Consider the following 17,603-nt stretch of genomic DNA (forward strand, 5'->3'; position numbering starts at 1 on the left):
TATAAGGCCAAGGCCCTATAAAGTGCAAGGCCCTATATACTAATAAAGTGTGATTAATTAATAATTCACATCTCCACATCTCCTCAGAAACAACCCACTGAACTCTATAAATATCTGAAACCCCTACAAAAATAACTGAAACAAAAGCGTCGTTTTCGTCTCGCTAATTACGTTTACGTAAATTAATAGCTAATTTGCTGCATTGTTTTATTTGCAGCAGAACGTTTGTTGATCCTTTTCTCCTGAGAGCCTAAGCATAACATATTTAATATATTTCATTTTCCTTAAAATATTTTACCGAATATTATTAAGTGGTTTTATTTCAAATGAAATAATAATTAAAACGAAATTAGTGTTGTACAACCAATTTATTTTATGATGATCTACCATACTACATGATAACCAATGACGTCATCTTACCAAAAAATCAAAAGACGTAGAATAAGGATTTATAAAAGCTTAGCATACATACTTATCGGCAAAACGTTTTCTTTGTTTTTTTCGCAGTCGCACCGTGCCGTTTTCGCGTTTTAATTTTCGTTGTACCTACTTCCTTTGTCTTTAACTTATCCTGTGGTTCCAGAGTCCCTGTCCTTTCCATTTCCTTTTAAATATATTTTTAATGCTCATCCCTATCCCCCAGTCCTAACAGTTTCAAATTGTATTGCAATAAAATGTTTTGAATTCTTCACATATAACCTATCTACCTTCGTTGGTACTGTTCAAATTTGTAGCACATTTTCAACACTTTCATATGGTGTCAGTGTGGCATGAAACCTAGCTAGGTTCATTATGTTCAGGGTTCAATTCAGAAGAGCTCCGCATAACTCACATAAGAGACAGACGGGGGCTTTACATGAGGTAGATGGCCTGATGACTTAGCTGGAATATGGCCAAAATTAAATTGACAACTTTTAGGTGAAAGGTGGTGATTTGGGTTAAGGGGCGTTTGTTGAAGTCAACTACTGGGTTATTTTGCACCCATTAAATGAAAATTCTGCTCCAATTCTACCCATTAAACCTCAATATCATGATCCACCTGTCCATCACTCGGTATCCTTCCTTATTACATAGAAACTTTGAATGGCATGGCAATTTATAATTTTAAATGACAATATTTTTATGTTTCTTCTGTAGGTAGGTAGGTAGGTAGGTAGGTAGGTAGGTAGGTAGGTACACCAGACTGCTATGGACACTTTTCCAAGTTGGTGGGGCAAAAAACCTAATGTATATCTTGGTTTGAGTCGTTTGATTGAGTTGATTGATTCCTTTCATTGTCGCGTTTGAGTCGATTGAATCATTTCCCGAAAACTGCTCTGACTTGATTGATTTGATTGGTTTCCCAAATTTGTCGTGATTGAATTGATTGCTATTGATTGAGTCGTATACAACCCTGCATGGGAGGCTTTGTACGAGCTGGATTTTCATAGTCAGTTCTGACGCCACACGAGATACCTACCTACCCCACTAGAAGTGGTAGCCAAGGGACGGACTTTGAAGAAGGCAGCTCGTATACTGTATAGCCTCCTATTATGGGCGATAAAGTGTTCGCCCAGCGGCGATCGCCGAAAAGTTTTAACCCGCGCCCTGGTGGGGTCTGTTTATAACGCGACCTGGTGGGGGGGGGGCTATTTTTTGCCCCCCCCCGTATCTCAGAAACTACTGGACGGATCCGCAAAATTCAAACGGCGTTCGAAAGGCCTGTCAAATTTGTCGAAGGAAACCAAATTTCATTGACCTCGGGGTCACCGATGACGTCACAGGTCAGGTCAAAGATGAAATGTTTCACCGTTCACGGGTCTGCTAGGGAATGCGCTATAACACCGAGGAAATTGTCGATAATCAGCGATAGGGCGTCAGTTGCCTAGTAGATATGTTGCTATTAGAGGTCACTGACAATACCAGGTCAGGTCACAGGTCAGGTCACCAAGGGTCACAGGTCAGGTCACATGAGCCCAACTTAACTAAGGTTGTGTGATGCATGTTTTATGGCCAATTTTTCATTTCCAACTCAATGGTGTTGGTTATAAGACTATCAGGTACGGCTTAGGTCACTTTCTGGTGAAGTTCAGGTCAAGGTCAGGTCAAGGTCAGGCCAAAAAAGGTCAAATTTTAAAGTTGATAGTTTTGCATAAAATGGGTATTGATTCGATGCAGATTGTCACGGGGAGTCTAATGGTGGTCTTTGTTTTGCGCTACGGGGTCTAGAATTGCTAAAAATTGAGTTCGAAAATTTGACGTCATCAATTTTGAACAGTTTTTTCGCTATAACTTCGCCAAAAAAAGTGGTATCAATCTCAAATTTGGTATGTGGATGGAAAGCGGTAAGGACTATCACATTTATTCCGGTTTTTGCAAAATTCAAAAAACTTTTTGGATTTTTCGATTATTATATCCAAAACATTTATTTTTTGATTTTTGGGGGTTCAAATCAAAAAATTTCAAAAATTCGAGATAGCAGTTTTGTAGCCCTATTGATTCTACAGCTTTTATTTGCTTATCATTTTTCTGTATTTGCAAAGCCATAGGCCTGGCAGCTCTTCCCGCGAAACCTTTTTTTGGGTCGAAAACGGCAGAACATGACGTCACTTTGACGTCATTTCCGGCCAACCTATCATAGCCTTTAGAAAAAATTTTTGGTCACAATGTGTAAAATTGATGTCCGGGAGGGTACTGAAAGTTTGGTGACGATCGGCGTAGCGGTTCTTGAGATATATCGAAAAGTCTGGAGGGGGGGGGGGGCAAAAAATAGCCCCCCCCACCAGGTCGCGGGTTAAATGCCTCAAAGCAAGTAAGACACCTGGGGAATACGCCGTCTCTGAGATAAGAGCAGATGACCCTTATGCGGGTATCTGGTAAAGCCTCGGCTGAAATCCTCGGTCGGAGGGCGATAAATGTAGAATTATAACACAGCGTGACGAGGAGGCGGCTGCGGGCTGTGTGCAGACCTCGGCCCCTGACACATGCATTAGTCAGCTGGGGTCTCTGGTGCCGGAGGGCGCCGCCCCCCCCCCCCCTGGAGCTACAGAAACACCCCGGCGCACCAGATAACTCTCTCCTCCCAGAATACTCTGGATCGATGACAGTGCCAGCCGAGATGAAACATGGGCGTGCTTTGTATCTCTGTGAAAGTGACAGAGCATTCAAAAGTTTGTTTGGATTTAAATGAAAACGAAACGGAACTAATTATGAACCCTACCCCTCACACTTACAGGGGGTCGAACGGACCCCCTCGGTTTTTCACGAATAACTCGCGTAAAAAGCGACCGATTGCGACGAAAGTTTCAGTACCCTCGAGCTAACCCTCGCCCATACTGGTGTTTTGCCAGCCGCGAACGCAGTAGGGGGTCCGTTGGACCCCCTACCGTTCGCCCCTTGATCAAGCTAGAGCTTCGCGGAAAAAAACGAGCGTGCTGCTCCTGACGAGACAAAGCAGATTATTTCCAAGTATAGGGTCCTAGGTCATTGGTTGACCTTCCAGCTCAGGTCAATGACTCAGAAGTCGGGGAAATCGGGACCTGTTAGAACGTCGTAAAGTCTGGCTGCTGTGGGGTTTTTCGGGGTGCTGATCACGAATATCATGTTAGTCTTAATCACAGATGATGTCTTCATGTATTTAGGCCAGGTCGGGTCAGGTCAGGTCAGGTCAACCAGTAAGGGTCGTGCCGGGTATTCGTTGTACGTGTCAACCACCTCTGACAGCTTCGTAACATGCTACGAAGGCACCAAAACTACTTCGTAAATGTTCGAATGGTTGCTGAATTCGAACTCAGCTCCAAAAACTAGCCTAGAAACATGTAAAACTCGAAAAAAGTGGACGGAGGTCATCCAAGGTCAATGACCTGACCTGACCTTCAGGCTTCAGTTGACCTTGACATCCACACTAATGCATGAGAGCAGCATCAAATCGCATGTTTAACGCTCGGAACCACGAAAAGACTGCAAACGCGCGGCTAATGCGAGCCGACATACGCCGAATCGCGATTCGGGCTTAAATCAGTACAATTTGCTAGCCATAAAACTACACACTGAAACAAACTGTTTGGGACAGCGGTACACGCATGTTAATGTATCACGACTATAGCAAGGGACGCAAAAATTATCTACCTTCTTTGATATTTACAATGTTTTGACACCAAATTTTTTTTTGAAAGCAGCAAATAAAAAACATGCAATCACCAGCCAGCCGTTGCCCAACTGAGCTTCGCAAATTTTTGTGCAGGTTACAAGGCAGGCTTCCGCTTTATGCTAAGAACATTAATTTCCAGGTTCGATTCTTTGTTTCGCCGCTAGAGGGGGTGTCTTTCCCACCCTGGGCATCTTACCCCACTCTCCCCTAAAAAGTAAGCAAAGTTTTAAACGTCTGAATTTTGGGACAATTGAAGAAGCTAGCATTTTAATGGGCTGTATAGTCGACTACAGAATGATGTTCCTCTCCTCAGAAGCTATTAGTTGACCGGAGCGCTAAGTTGTGCCGTTTATCACGCAATTAAGCGTGTCGATTGTGAGCATTGGGACAAAGCTATAATTTGTGAACTCAGCCCGTGTGATGCGGCACAGCCTACCACTCCAGGCAAATAATTGCCCGTGAAAAGTGGAACATCATTCTGTAGTCTACTATACCACCCACGAGGTAACTACATTTGACGCCCACCACAAAATCAGGTCATTACATATATGGTGATGCGCAGCACCGTTTCATTCAGCCGTTCTATGTAGTGCAAACCAAAGTTGTGTCAATCTTCTTGGTCCAAACGAGAGGGCTTTAATCAGGTAGACAAGTGATCGACTTGTGCAATTAACACGCGCCGTGCTGGCGGTCTGAGTTTTCCGTGTCATGCTGGGGTTGGGGGAGGAGGCGTTTTCATTCTCCCCCATCTAACTCGGCTCATTGACCACGTAGCGACACGCAGCTAGCGACATTCGAAAGAGCGTCAAAAATAAGGAAGGAAACAATTGGCTATTTCTTATATCAGGTCAAAGGTCAGGCCGCCAGCGGCCAGAGGTCAGCAAAAGTCAAATTTTGTCTATTTCAACAATATTTAAAACCTGGCGCATCACTCGGGAACCAATAGAGCTACAGCGTTACGGAAAAGCGCATTGGAAAGCTCTTTCGCCAACATGCCTCAGATGTGACCTCAGGTCAACGGTGTAGCCTCCAGGAGGTAAAAACTAAAAAGTAGCGACATGGAAAATGTTTTTTTCCTGTAATAACTTTTGACTCAAGAGAGTCACGGCATTACTTTTGCCAGCACCCTTTTCTCGAGACGCGTCGAATTAACTAGGATAATAAAAAGACCCTTGAAAGGTCTTTTGGAAAATTTGACCTCGGGCCAAGGTCGTGACCTGACCGTAAAGGGACATGTTGCATATCGGTTGATCCGTATCATCGATCGCTGAATACATCTGACGTGTTTTCATCGCACTAGCATGTCTCCATCAACATGTATTTTGAAGCTGGGGACATTTGATGACCTGAAATGACATCAGGGGCACAAAGAGGGGTCGCGGGTCACGATTACACAATTCTTAAATTTTCGGATTCAATGTGTCATATTTACCTACCCATAAACTTATGTTGAAAGTGACCATCCCGACTTAACCTTCCTGGTGGTGGGGGACATTTTTTTGCCCCCCCCCCCCCTTTAGTTTTTTCGATATATCTCGAGAACCGCTGCGCCGATGGTCACCAAACTTTCAGTACCCTCTCGTGAATAGCTATTGCACATTGTGACCAATTTTCTTCCAAAGGCTTTGATAGGTTGGACGCTAATGACGTCAGAGTGACGTCATTTCTGCCATTTTCGACCCAAAAAAAGGTTTCGCGAGAAGAGCTGTCAGACCTAACTACAGCTTTAGAGATACATAAAAAATGTTTAAAACATAAAAGGTGTACAATTTAGAGGGCTACAAAACTGCCATCTCGGATTTTTGAAAGTTTTAGATTGACCCCCAAAAATAAAAAAAAAAGTTTTTTTTTTATATAATAGCCGAAATATCCAGAAAGTTGTTTGAATTTCGAAAAAAAACGGAAGATATGTGATAGTTCCTACCGCCTTCTATCTACATACTAAATTTGAGATCGATACCTCTTTTTTATGCAAAAATATCAACTTTGAAATTTGACCTAATTTGACCTGACAATGACCTGACTTTGACCTGACCTTGACCAAAACGTGACCTAAGCTGGCCCCAAAGGCTGCCTGACCCACATGAACGCATTTGTCATGTAAAATGGACCATAAATCATGTATTACACGACACTTTCATATTGTGATCCCCCAGTGACCTGACCTCTGTGACCTGACCTGGTATCAGTGACCTCAACTAGCAACATATGTGTTTGAAGAACGTTTCCCCATCGATGATTTTCAATGAAATGCATTTTACTCGATTTTACAACGCATTTCTTGAAGTACCTGTAAACGGTAAAAATTCGAACTTTGACCTGACCTGTGACGTCATCGGTTTGACCTAGGTCAATAAAATTGGGTCACAAGGTAGTTCCCTGATAGGGCTATCCAACATCGTTTACCGCTTGTCGCTAGGTTGCGTGGTTCTCGAGATCTTAGCGGGGGCAAATTGCCCCCCCCCCCCCAACAGGGCGCGTTGCTCGGCAGAGCCCAACGGGGCGCTGGTTAAAGACATCATCTGTTATCAAAACTAACACCATTTTCGTGATCAGCACCCCGAAAAAAACATAACAGCCACATTTTACCGACTTTCTAACAGGTCCCGATTTTGCCGACTTTTGGGTCATTGACCTGACCTGTAAGGTCAACAGGATGACCTAGAACCTTAGAATTGGGTATCGCCGGCTTCCTGTCTTGACGGGCAACACTCTGGTTTTTTCTGCGAAGCTCTAGCTCGATCAGGGGCCAAACGTGAGGAAGGGGTCGTACCCCCCCCCCCTCTTCTTAAGCCGTCGAAGGACGCAAAATGGCACTGTGCCGGCGAGGGTTAAGTAACTTTTTGACCTTGTACAGGATAGCAAAATAGCACCATTCGATTCGTCGTGAAAAACAACTATCTGATAAATACCATTTTTGATCTTACAAGCCAACTTCAGTGTTTGACTTCACTTGACCTGACCTTGACCTTAACGTCTTCAAAGTAGGTGTTGTCCATAACATATCACTGTTTGAGAATTCCTATTGAGTTCTATGAGTAAAATAACCCATAAAACATGTGTCGCACATATCCTACTCAATAGTTTGTCTTTGGTGACCTGATCTGACCTTGACCTTGACTTTTTCACGACATTCAATGCAATGCAACTGATCTTGATAGCCCAATAATGCATTCTAGATGATCAATAACCGAATTCATTCTTCGCGAACTGGGCTTCAAAGTCAATAATGTTAAAACTTGTGATGTTTTCCGTTGCCGTGACCTTGACCTGACCTGCGCCCTACATCGGCCGACCATTTTGTGTTCCGAAGATGGATGTTGTTGAGGGCTTTGTGCTGCGTCTGTGACCGACAGGTGGAGCTGGGCGCCGGCCGCAGCGTCACGCAGATGACGCAGAACAGAGCCGACGTCACCCGCATTCTGGCCTGGACCAAAGGCTTCATGTGAGTGCTGCCTGCAGCGGTGGTCAACTGGTCACTGACCGCAGCAGCTAGGGACCTGCCCATACTCTGTCTGGGATCTACTCGATACCTTTGTGTTCTTCCTCTCAGGAGTGCCGAATGTTCCAGTTTGCAAATGCGATTATCGTCCTTCATGTAAAGCAGGTAGTAGGTAGGTACTCGTACCTGTACCGACATTGGGGCAGTGGTCTATGACATTATGACAGAATTCGGCCTGGCAATATTTGGGCCAACCGGCTGTGTAGTGAGGGAGAGCCCCATCGCCATGTGTTTGTGTGTGCGGGTGTGTATGTGTGTGTGCGGCTGTGCGCGACTTGGCCTGTTGACCCGGGGTCCAATTGGACGCCGATGGCCACCGCAGTCCGGGCGCTCTAAACCCCAAATCAAATAATCAGTTGTGATCAAAATTAACCTGTTATAAGATTCGCGATGCTTCACGGCGCTACGTCTTGCTGTTTTGTTTTTCTATAGACGTAAAACAAAGACGGTGAAACGTCGCAACTCCCCCCAAACTGGCGAAAGCATGAATTTTAAAGTGTGAATAGGGAACGGCGAATCAGGGTATGACATTAACATGGATGTGCTAATGATGTATAGGTACGGAAAATTTGGAAACCACCACCCAACCAAATACCTACTGACCGGAACAATTGGAAAATACCGAAAACCAAACAAACTTGAAAAATAGAAATATCAGCCTTTTACCAAACTCAAAGCATCTTGCAAATGATCGGTATCGGTTTGGTAAACATGCATGCGAAAAAAGGTAGGGTAGCCTGGGGCAAGACGCCCCAGATAATTTATTTTGCTATATAAATGTTGTCCCACATCACCTGGAAGGCCAAATTTGTGCTCAATGCGTTCTTTGGACATTTTACTTTAAATTGCACCCCTCAAATTCATTCACTTATGATCGGACTCCAAGCTAGGAAGTGATTTGTGAAGCAACTGCAAAAGGGGCATTTTGCCCCAACCCCAGGGCAAAACGCCCCACGGCCTGGGGCCAGTAGCCCCATACTTAAGATTACAGATTTAACATGGTAATTGGCTTATTCTTATGTGAGAGGTCCGTTAGACCTCTGGAGGCACGGCTCTTAAGTTAGCACATTCCATCCTGTCAGGTGTTCAGCTATGACACTATTGTATGAACAGGTTTTTCACCTGCCTCATAAGACCAAATAATAAATTATTGCAATGCAAATGTTTACAGAATGCTTCCTTTGCCATCCAGTTGCTGAGAAAAATACACATAAAGGCATAGAAACTTATCTGTTCGCCAGCTACCGAACATTAGAAAGTGGGTAGCCCGAACAACACATGAGGTAAAACGCCCCATGGGGCTTTTTGCCCCGCGACATACTGGGGCGTTTTACCCCAATCACGTAGTTCGGTCAGAGAACAACGCTTTGCACTCCAGCAAGACATAATTTAACACGAACCAACCCGGCATGATAAGCGTTCGACAATAGTTGTTCAAAATACATAAAAGTCGTTAACCTGATGTGGACCATAAAAGAACGCCATGATGCATAATCTGACAACAAAACAAAAAAAATCGCTCAAAAAACACATTTTTGGCTATATCTCCCGAAAGAGTCATCACAATTTCTTTCCAGTCTGCTCATATAATGATCATATAGTGCACGTTTTATAGAAGAGAGGATGTTTCCACAGAACTCTGCCAGTTCCGAGAAATATCGGTGAGGCGTTTTACCTCGGCGGGGCGACTTGCCCCGGTCTACCCTATCCGATTGGCATCTTTAGTTATGTACTATTGGTCTCAAGATAAGGGTCCAGGCGGCCTGTAGGTTTGATGCGGTGAATACCCTCACCCTCGCCACAGCTCGAGTGGGGGTAGGGGAGGGGGTGCATTCGGCCCGAGTCTGACAGCGGGGTCGCTCGCCGCAGTGTGGTGTCCAGCGGCGCAGTCGGAATCAGGCGGAATTATGCCGGCGGCGGTAACCGGTCGAAGGGCCTGGCTCAGTCGCGTCTCGAGACGAGTTACCGAGCAGGGTGTCAGCGATAGATGGGAGGGGGTGTGGTCAGGGCGCCGTTTGCCCACCAAATCGGCATGCTGTCAGTTTGCTGGCGTTTCTCATCTTCTCATTGGTCATTGATGGACCACACGTGGTGTGTGCGATTGACCAATGAGAGACTAAGAGACGCCTGTAGGCTGTAACTGGCTTCCATGTATTGGAAAACCGACAGCAAGCTGAAAAACGACAGTGCATGGGGCGCACTAGCTTTGAAGGTCACTCCGCAAAAGCATAACTTTCCATGGTTGAGGGTGACGGGTGTTACCTACCCCAGACTTCTTGCGATTACTCTCAACAAGGCAATCATAGAAAGCTGAAAAATAGCACACCTGACTTGATTCAAGCCGATTCTCTGGTGACACCAACGACCAATTACATTTTCAATTCTTGTCGAGTCACTGACCTATTACGTCATAAAAGACTTCACTCGGTCCTAAAATATTAGGGCTTGGCAACTCCGTCATTGCTAGGTCAACTTCTGCAGGCAAATAAAATTCACAAGACTTCATATTCTTCCGAGACCTTGCAACTTTTATGTCTCGTAATTTTCTATAAAGCAGTCAGGTAAAGCTAGGTCAATGACGTGACCTCACCATCGTAATTCAACAAGGGAAATATTAAAATTTATTTTGCTGAAAAAATGATTTAAGACTATCGTTTGCACATGGAGTCGTGCTCGTGTCGCTTCACTCCTTGCAAGATTGATGCTCAACTTTTGCGTTTTGAACCATGTGCAACGTCATAAATGACGTTACATAGATATCGGTGTTTTTTGTCATTAACTACCGTTCCAACTGAAATACAGGGTGGTTATATATTAAACCGCGAGTAGGCAGAACAAATCTTTTAAACGTCGAGCCTTTAGGCGAGACGTTTAAATGATTTTTCTACCTACGAGTGGTTTAATAATTTTATTCCCTACCGCCGATATCTTTCGAGCGCTTAATGATAAGGAATACATTTTATATAAAAATACAACAGATTTCGTACTAGACGAAATGTCTACTAGACGTTTAACAGTTTATTAATCGCCTAGACGTTTTACAAACCAATATACAATATTACACAATATACACAAAGTTACACAATATCTGATAACTTTCTCTCTTTGCACGTGAAGCAATTGTAAACACTGTCTATGGTGCGGGATAAACGCATTTAAACATCCACGCGCTATCCTCTAAATTACAGGGTGATCAATAAAAGATGACATAAATTGAACCCCCGCCAGAGGCGTAAGACAATGTATTGCATAAACAGCTCACCGTTGGAATGATAAATCTTAGACATTTTACATCGCACAAACAGAAATCAGTTGTGACACTGGCCTTGGATGTCTTCAGTGGCCGTATTCACAATCACGGGTTAAGGGTAGGGTAGGAGTAACGGGTAACGGGTTATTTTTGTGGTCATATTCACAGTCGAAGTTTACTCCTGATGGTCGCCCGGCGCCACGCAGACGGCACCTGGCCTGTGTGGTGCCGTCTGCGTATGATGATGACGAGATGTCAATCGAATACCAACTTTTTGGCATACCGATACCAAACCGATACCAACTTGGTATTTGGCGTTTCGAGGCTAACACATTTGGTATTTTGTTGGTGTTGTGAATCCTCGCTAATGTAAAAGAGACTGTGACTTTGGTAAAAAGTTGGCATTTCCCTGATATTCCCAAGTCGGTTCGGTTTCGGTATTTTCCCACGGTTCCTGTTGGTATTTGGTTTGGTATCGGTATCACGACTTTCTGTAATTGACAGCACTAGTCCATATATTTAAAAAAAAAATGCCTTCCCAGGTTTCTATCCATTGCGAACGTGAATACTGGACAGATTACTGAAGAATTGCTAGACTCTCTTCACCTTCGAGCAACTGAACAAGATCCAGCACCCCTGGTCACTCTGCAGTCTGGATTTTTCGTGCTTGGACCTCACTGTTTAACCTCAAGCAACTCAAGTTGCGGAGCGAACTCAAGAGTCCAAGACCCTTGATGAACTGAACGCTGCCGTGAGTCGTCGAAGGTTCGTCTGCACGATGGCCGGCGATCATTTGGGGCTCCAGCGGGGGCTTACTTTATGTCATTCACTAATGAACACCCTGCACTAGTGCACGTGACCTGACCTCAGAGGTCACATGTTCATCTGACACTTTTAACATGATTGTGAATCGCTGGGTGTTGTTTTTGTTTGCAAGGATTTTAGCTTAATTATGGGCGAAACGGCGTCGAGGGTCCAGCACCCCCCCCCCCCCCCCCCCCACACACACACTCTAGACCCCTCTCGGTATTCAGAAAGTCGATAGGTCTGACGAGGAATAACGGATACAACGACAACGAGACACGTGCACTCTTGAAATATGTTTGTTCAGTGTGGATTTGATTTTTGAGAACGTTTCCTTGCCTTGTCTATCAGCTGAAATTCGCCAATCAGTCTTATGCATTACCTAGCTGCATCGTTTCGAGTCCCATCAGTGGGAATGGCTTCTACACTCTACACTATCAGTGCTTTCTTGGAATGATATCACGTTCGATAGAAGCATAAAGCGAACACATAACGAACGGGGCGAGATTAACATATTGTTTAATTGTTAACCCTACCGAAGGTTTAACAATGCAGTTATTGAAATGAACTGTTCAACAGTTGTTCAGCGCAATAAATGAGATTATACGAAACAGTAGGAAATTAATAGTTATGAAGGTTGAAATATGCCACCGTTAAGATAATGATATAAACAGCGACGTTGGCGGCGGTATGCCGATCATGACAACATTATAATTGCTACGTCTTAAACAAATTGCCACGTAATGCAGCCTAAGTTGAAACTACAATGAATGATGCGTGAGCTATATGGTCCGGCATAAGTTTTATCCTCTAAAAAAAATGTTCTCTCTAAGTTGCTACATAAGGGACAGCGATTCTTTTGCGTTCAGTTTATTCCCCACGAACAGGGATTTACATTACGAACGCAAATTTGCATGTTGGTAACTAGGTTGTGCAGTAAATACGGCTGGATTTTTTTCCTGCCCGTTTGAGCTGTAACGACAAGGCGCCGAGGCTAGCAGCCGGCTTCTGTTTGTCCAGGTCCTGCTGGACGATAGCCCGAAGTTCGTCGATCAGGATGAGGTCTGGATGGCAGCCGGCTAGCATGTCTTTCCTTCAGAAGTCTGGCACGTTCAATTCGCACCACCGCTAGGCCTTGGCAGAGCGATGAGCTGGCGCGCCGTCCTGATTGAAAATGCATGTCAATGTAGCGGGGCTCAGCTGCAAGATAATTATTTGTTTGTGATTTTTGCGAGGCTGGTCAGTCACTGGCGGGCACATAGACTGCTACACTGATGGAGTGGGCAATGGGGTTAAGTTGGAATGCAAAAAAAAGGATTTCTGACAAGGTTACCCTGATAAATCTCTCTCCCCGATCAAAGGACTAAAATAACAAAAGGTCATTAACGCTGCAAACTCCATTAACTGCACAGAGGGGCGCCTCCCACTGGATATAACCATTCATGCTCCCATTCACACCATCATGCATACCTTCCTTTGATACAAATTAAAACGCCAGGTCGCTAAACTGGCCCCTCCCTGTTTACCTAACCTCCCCCAGTGGTGTACAGTAGCCGTTCGTAAGCATGCGTCAAAACCTTTGTCCTTTACCATTATACATGATCTCTGGAAATTTCCTTCTTAAGATTTACGTCCATTGCTTGATAAAATGTATTACTCATCCAGTCTCACACACTTTCACTCATCTGACTCAAACTTGTCCGTATTACCAAACTGCGACGTCTCGCTTCCCTCCCCCTTTTCCTTTCCCTGCAGTCGATCCCACATCCTAAATTACCTCGGCTCTGGAGTACCCTCGGAACCTTTGAACTTCCACTCTGCCTATCGGATTTTATCGAAACACATTAATTAATTCTACACGTTCCACCTAACGGGCCCTTTCTACTCATCGATGGTCTACACTTGGGATCACAAAGCACGTCTTACTACGTATTATCTCGCGTCTTACTGCATCTCCCGACGACTTACGGCGTATAACTCGCGTCTTACAGCGTCCTTGCCCTATAACGACTAAGTGACGACTTACAGCGTATAATTCGCGTCTTACGGTATCGTCCCCCGATAACCGGCGTATAATCGCGACTTACGGTGTCTCTATCCGATCACCTGCGGTTATTCGCGTCTTACCGCGTCCTTGCCCTATGATGACGACGTGACGACTTACAGCGTATATTTCGCGCCTTATTACGGCTGGCACCGCTTTATTGCGTATTCGCGACTTACGGCGCGTACCGTCCTGGAACCGGGACTAGCGTCTTACGGCGTAACTTTCCGAGGCACCTCGTATTAAACTGCCGTCGCAGCCTACCTAAATAAACAAATGCACAATGTCCCCCAAATTACCCGACTCACCGCGATGTGGATCCGTTCATCGACTAACTGCGGTCACTGGGTTACCATTGTATCGCATATAACGTTCTCTGCCGCTCTGCCGATGGCATCCACCCTGCCAGTGATGGATACGTCCGAGCTTGACGCAGGCCCTTCCTATATTTAAATTTTACCCGAACTCTACTGGAGTTATTCCCGAACCTATCGAGGTGTAAGTACCAGTGAGGGACCTATGTTCGCGACTTACGGTGTCTCCCCGATCACCTGCGTATCGCGTCTTACGGTGTCTCCCCGACCACCAGCGTATCGCGTCTTACGGGGTCTCCCCGACCGCCAGCGTATATCGCGCCTTACGGTGTCTCCCCGACCACCAGCGTATCGCGTCTTACGGTGTCTCCCCGACAACCAGCGTATATCGCGTCTTACGGTGTCTCCCCGACTACCAGCGTATATCGCGTCTTACAGTGCCGCCCTCCGGTCACAAGCGTATGTTCGCGCTTTACTGCGTGCTCCTAGGTGTCTTAGTGTCCCGTTTCCGTTTGCTCCCATGTAACTAGACTTGGACGTTTTTCAGGTCCCTTCTCCCCAATGATGCGTCCTTACCGGCAGAACTTAACGCGCAGGGGCGTGGTCGCATGCTCCTTCCTCTCTTCCGCCCGGGCTAAACACGTCCTATTATGTCGTACCCAGCACCCAATAACCAAATTTACTACTTCCTCGTCTCATACCCTTGAATTGTAACCGTAACTCCCCGACCTCCTCTTGGCCCAGAAACCCAACGTCCCGACCTCCCGGTGGCCTTACTCGTACCTGACCTGTACCCCCCATTAGTCCGGCCTTCCTACCCTTTTACTACCTTGGCTTTCTATAACCTTCCCTGTGAACTGTAATCTCGTTCTGACTCGGTACCAACTTAAACGAGCACTGAAATACATTTACCATAGTTTAGACATTCAATAGCTTAATTTAAACTCTCCTCCCCACTCCCATCTCTCATCAGTGAAGTAGTCGCGTCGGTGGGCTTATCACACACAGGGGTGCCACATGCATAGACAGCCTCGCAGCCCCTAAGCATTGCGTTAACCCATGTATCCCATCTTTGTATCACTTATCCCATACCTGGCTCGTAATCCCTCCTAAAGTATCCCATCCTTAAAAAACATAAAAAAACATAAAAACAAAAACTACGACCATGTTCGCCCTTAACATATTGAAATTACCACTGCTGCCGACACAGAATCTAAGAAAGCAGGGCCCTACGCACATCGGTCGCCGAACCGGGTTTCGGACTGTAATCAATGACGTCATCAAAGGGTCGGAATGAGACTTTTACTGTTCTCAGAAGCGCGCGCGTATGAATGGTGCACCCTGCGCCGGCATGTCGAGAGTCCTGTGTCAATGTCGTCACTTATCGATGGTCACGGCAAGGGTAGTTCCGATGACGTCATCAAAGGTTCCAAACGAGTCCTTTTCCTACTCTCCAATGTAAATGCATATGAATGGCATGATTAGCCCGACGTACCGAGGGCTCCGGGCCTATGACGTCACTCATCTGAGGGCACTGTTGGCATTAGGCCCATGACGTCACGAGGATGATCGACGTGAGTTCCTTGGTCACCATGAATAGTGGGCGCGGTCCGGGAGAGCACGCGTGGGCCGGGGCTATAACACCCGTCAGTGCACAATTGGAGCGGTCTGCATGGCCCCGGAGGGCACCGATCGACAAAAGCTCCTTTCACATTGCCTGAGGGCAGATGTCACGCCCCTGACAGCGATCGGCCAGCTCTGCAGGGAGCTTTGCAGCTCTTTACTGGGATAGTAGAACCAGTAGCTGCCCATACCGCACCACCTCCGCCCCTCTGGGACGGACTCTGCTCCCCGCTGGCAGTTAATCCCCTTTAATGATCGCTCGCTGGGGTCGGGCGGCTGCCTTCTGCTTGAGAATGGCGCGGGACGTCATGCCAGCCTGTGTAGGATGGCCCTCTGGACCGTCTCCAGGAAGGGGTGATGCTCTATTACTCCACGGGGTGGCGCGCACAGCATATTTGGCGATGATCGGTGCCGCGCATCACCCAGGCCATAGTGACGTCATTCAGGGGTGACCGTCGCACTGGACCACCCGTCAACTCGGTCGGCCAGCTCGGCAGCGAGCTCGGCGGCGGGCTAACTGGACTGGAGGCACTAGCCGTCCATACGGCACGGTCGTCCGCTGTTCCCCTCTTGGGGTCTCCCCGGCCAGACGGCGGCGTGTCCTGACCCGGCGCCGGCCGGCTGGTATGCGCTAATGACCTGTCGCCGCCGCGACCCGAGCGGACAATGAGGATTATCGGGGCGGGCGCCGGCCCGGCACGATGACTGCTCGACTGCGGGGACCGCTTCCATCTGACCCGACGACACACTATTATGAGTGCGGCGCGCTGGACACCTATCGTACTGATCATTTACAATCGTGATTCCTTCCGTGTTATGTAAACAATCGACACCACTCGCAATGGAGGGACCTTTCAGGGCAAAATGAACGGGAAGGCGAAAGATAAAGGAGAGAGGGAGAGAGAGAGAGAGAGAGAGAGAGAGAGGGGGGGAGAGAGAGAGAGAGAGAGAGAGAGAGAGAGAGAGAGAGAGAGAGAGAGAGAGAGAGAGAGAGAGAGAGACGAGGGAAGTGGATGATGTGAGCGTTTTTAGGGAAGGGCTGACTGCAGGGAAGAGGAGCCAGACCGCCAGACATTCCTGAACGGTCAACAGACGCACCGATCGACATTTTGACAAATCCACGGACCGACAATCTAACCCATTTGACAGAAGCACGTGCAGACAATTGGACCGACAAAGCGACGGGGTGGCTAACGAGACAGGTCGACTCCCTCACCGACTGGATGATGTGCAATCTGACGAATAAACAGACGAACGGGCTGGCAGACCGACATGATTGACCGAACAACAGACTAAACCATGGACTGACCGATGGACTGATCGACCGTCGGTCTAGCAAAAAGCCAGATAGACAGACAGACAGGCAGACAGGCAGACAAACAGACAGACCGGCAGACCGACAGACTGACAGACTGACAGGCCAGACCGACAGACAGACGGGCTGACAGAGAGACAGACAGACAGACAGACAGACAGACAGACAGACTGACAGGCAGACGACTTATCGACAGACTTGGCGAGGACAACAGGTGAGAAGGCGGCGGTGTCGATTATTCACACACATGCTTGAATGCACTGTGAGAATGGGTCAGCTTTAATGTCCGTTAAATACTAGATGACTTGAATGGTTCTCGGGTTTAATCGGATTATCCAGACCTTTGACGGACATCTGAACCAATTAACAAGGAACGAGTAAAATTGAAGCCGTCGTTTCGTTCTCAACTAATGCTATGCCCTAATTGAACAACTAACCACATTGATCTCCTCCTTTACAAACAAAAGTCCATGTTCAATCGTTCTTTGACAGCGTAATTGTTTGTCAATGACCTAGCACGGCCCCGACACGCCCCCGACGCGCGCCCAGCCATCCGTCCCGCTCTGACTCGCTAATCCGCTGGCTGCTCAGCCCGGGCCGTCTGATCCCTCCCCGTGCGGCA

The 17,603-nt window shown here is 46.6% G+C and overlaps 1 protein-coding gene across 5 annotated transcripts in view; it reads left to right on the forward strand.

Moving 5' to 3' along the window:
* LOC122375460 (inactive dipeptidyl peptidase 10-like) overlaps positions 1-17,603 on the forward strand; it is a 191,392-nt gene that overhangs the window by 150,935 nt on the left and 22,854 nt on the right. For all 5 annotated transcript variants that reach the window (XM_043354895.1, XM_043354980.1, XM_043355060.1 and 2 more), the window contains one exon: positions 7,486-7,574. In XM_043354895.1, the coding sequence (XP_043210830.1) occupies positions 7,486-7,574 (89 nt within the window). The remainder of the gene's footprint in view (positions 1-7,485; positions 7,575-17,603) is intronic.

Source organism: Amphibalanus amphitrite, unplaced genomic scaffold, assembly GCF_019059575.1.
Source record: "Amphibalanus amphitrite isolate SeventyFive unplaced genomic scaffold, NRLGWU_Aamphi_draft 000004F_arrow, whole genome shotgun sequence".
In the NCBI taxonomy this organism is placed as follows: domain Eukaryota; kingdom Metazoa; phylum Arthropoda; class Thecostraca; order Balanomorpha; family Balanidae; genus Amphibalanus; species Amphibalanus amphitrite.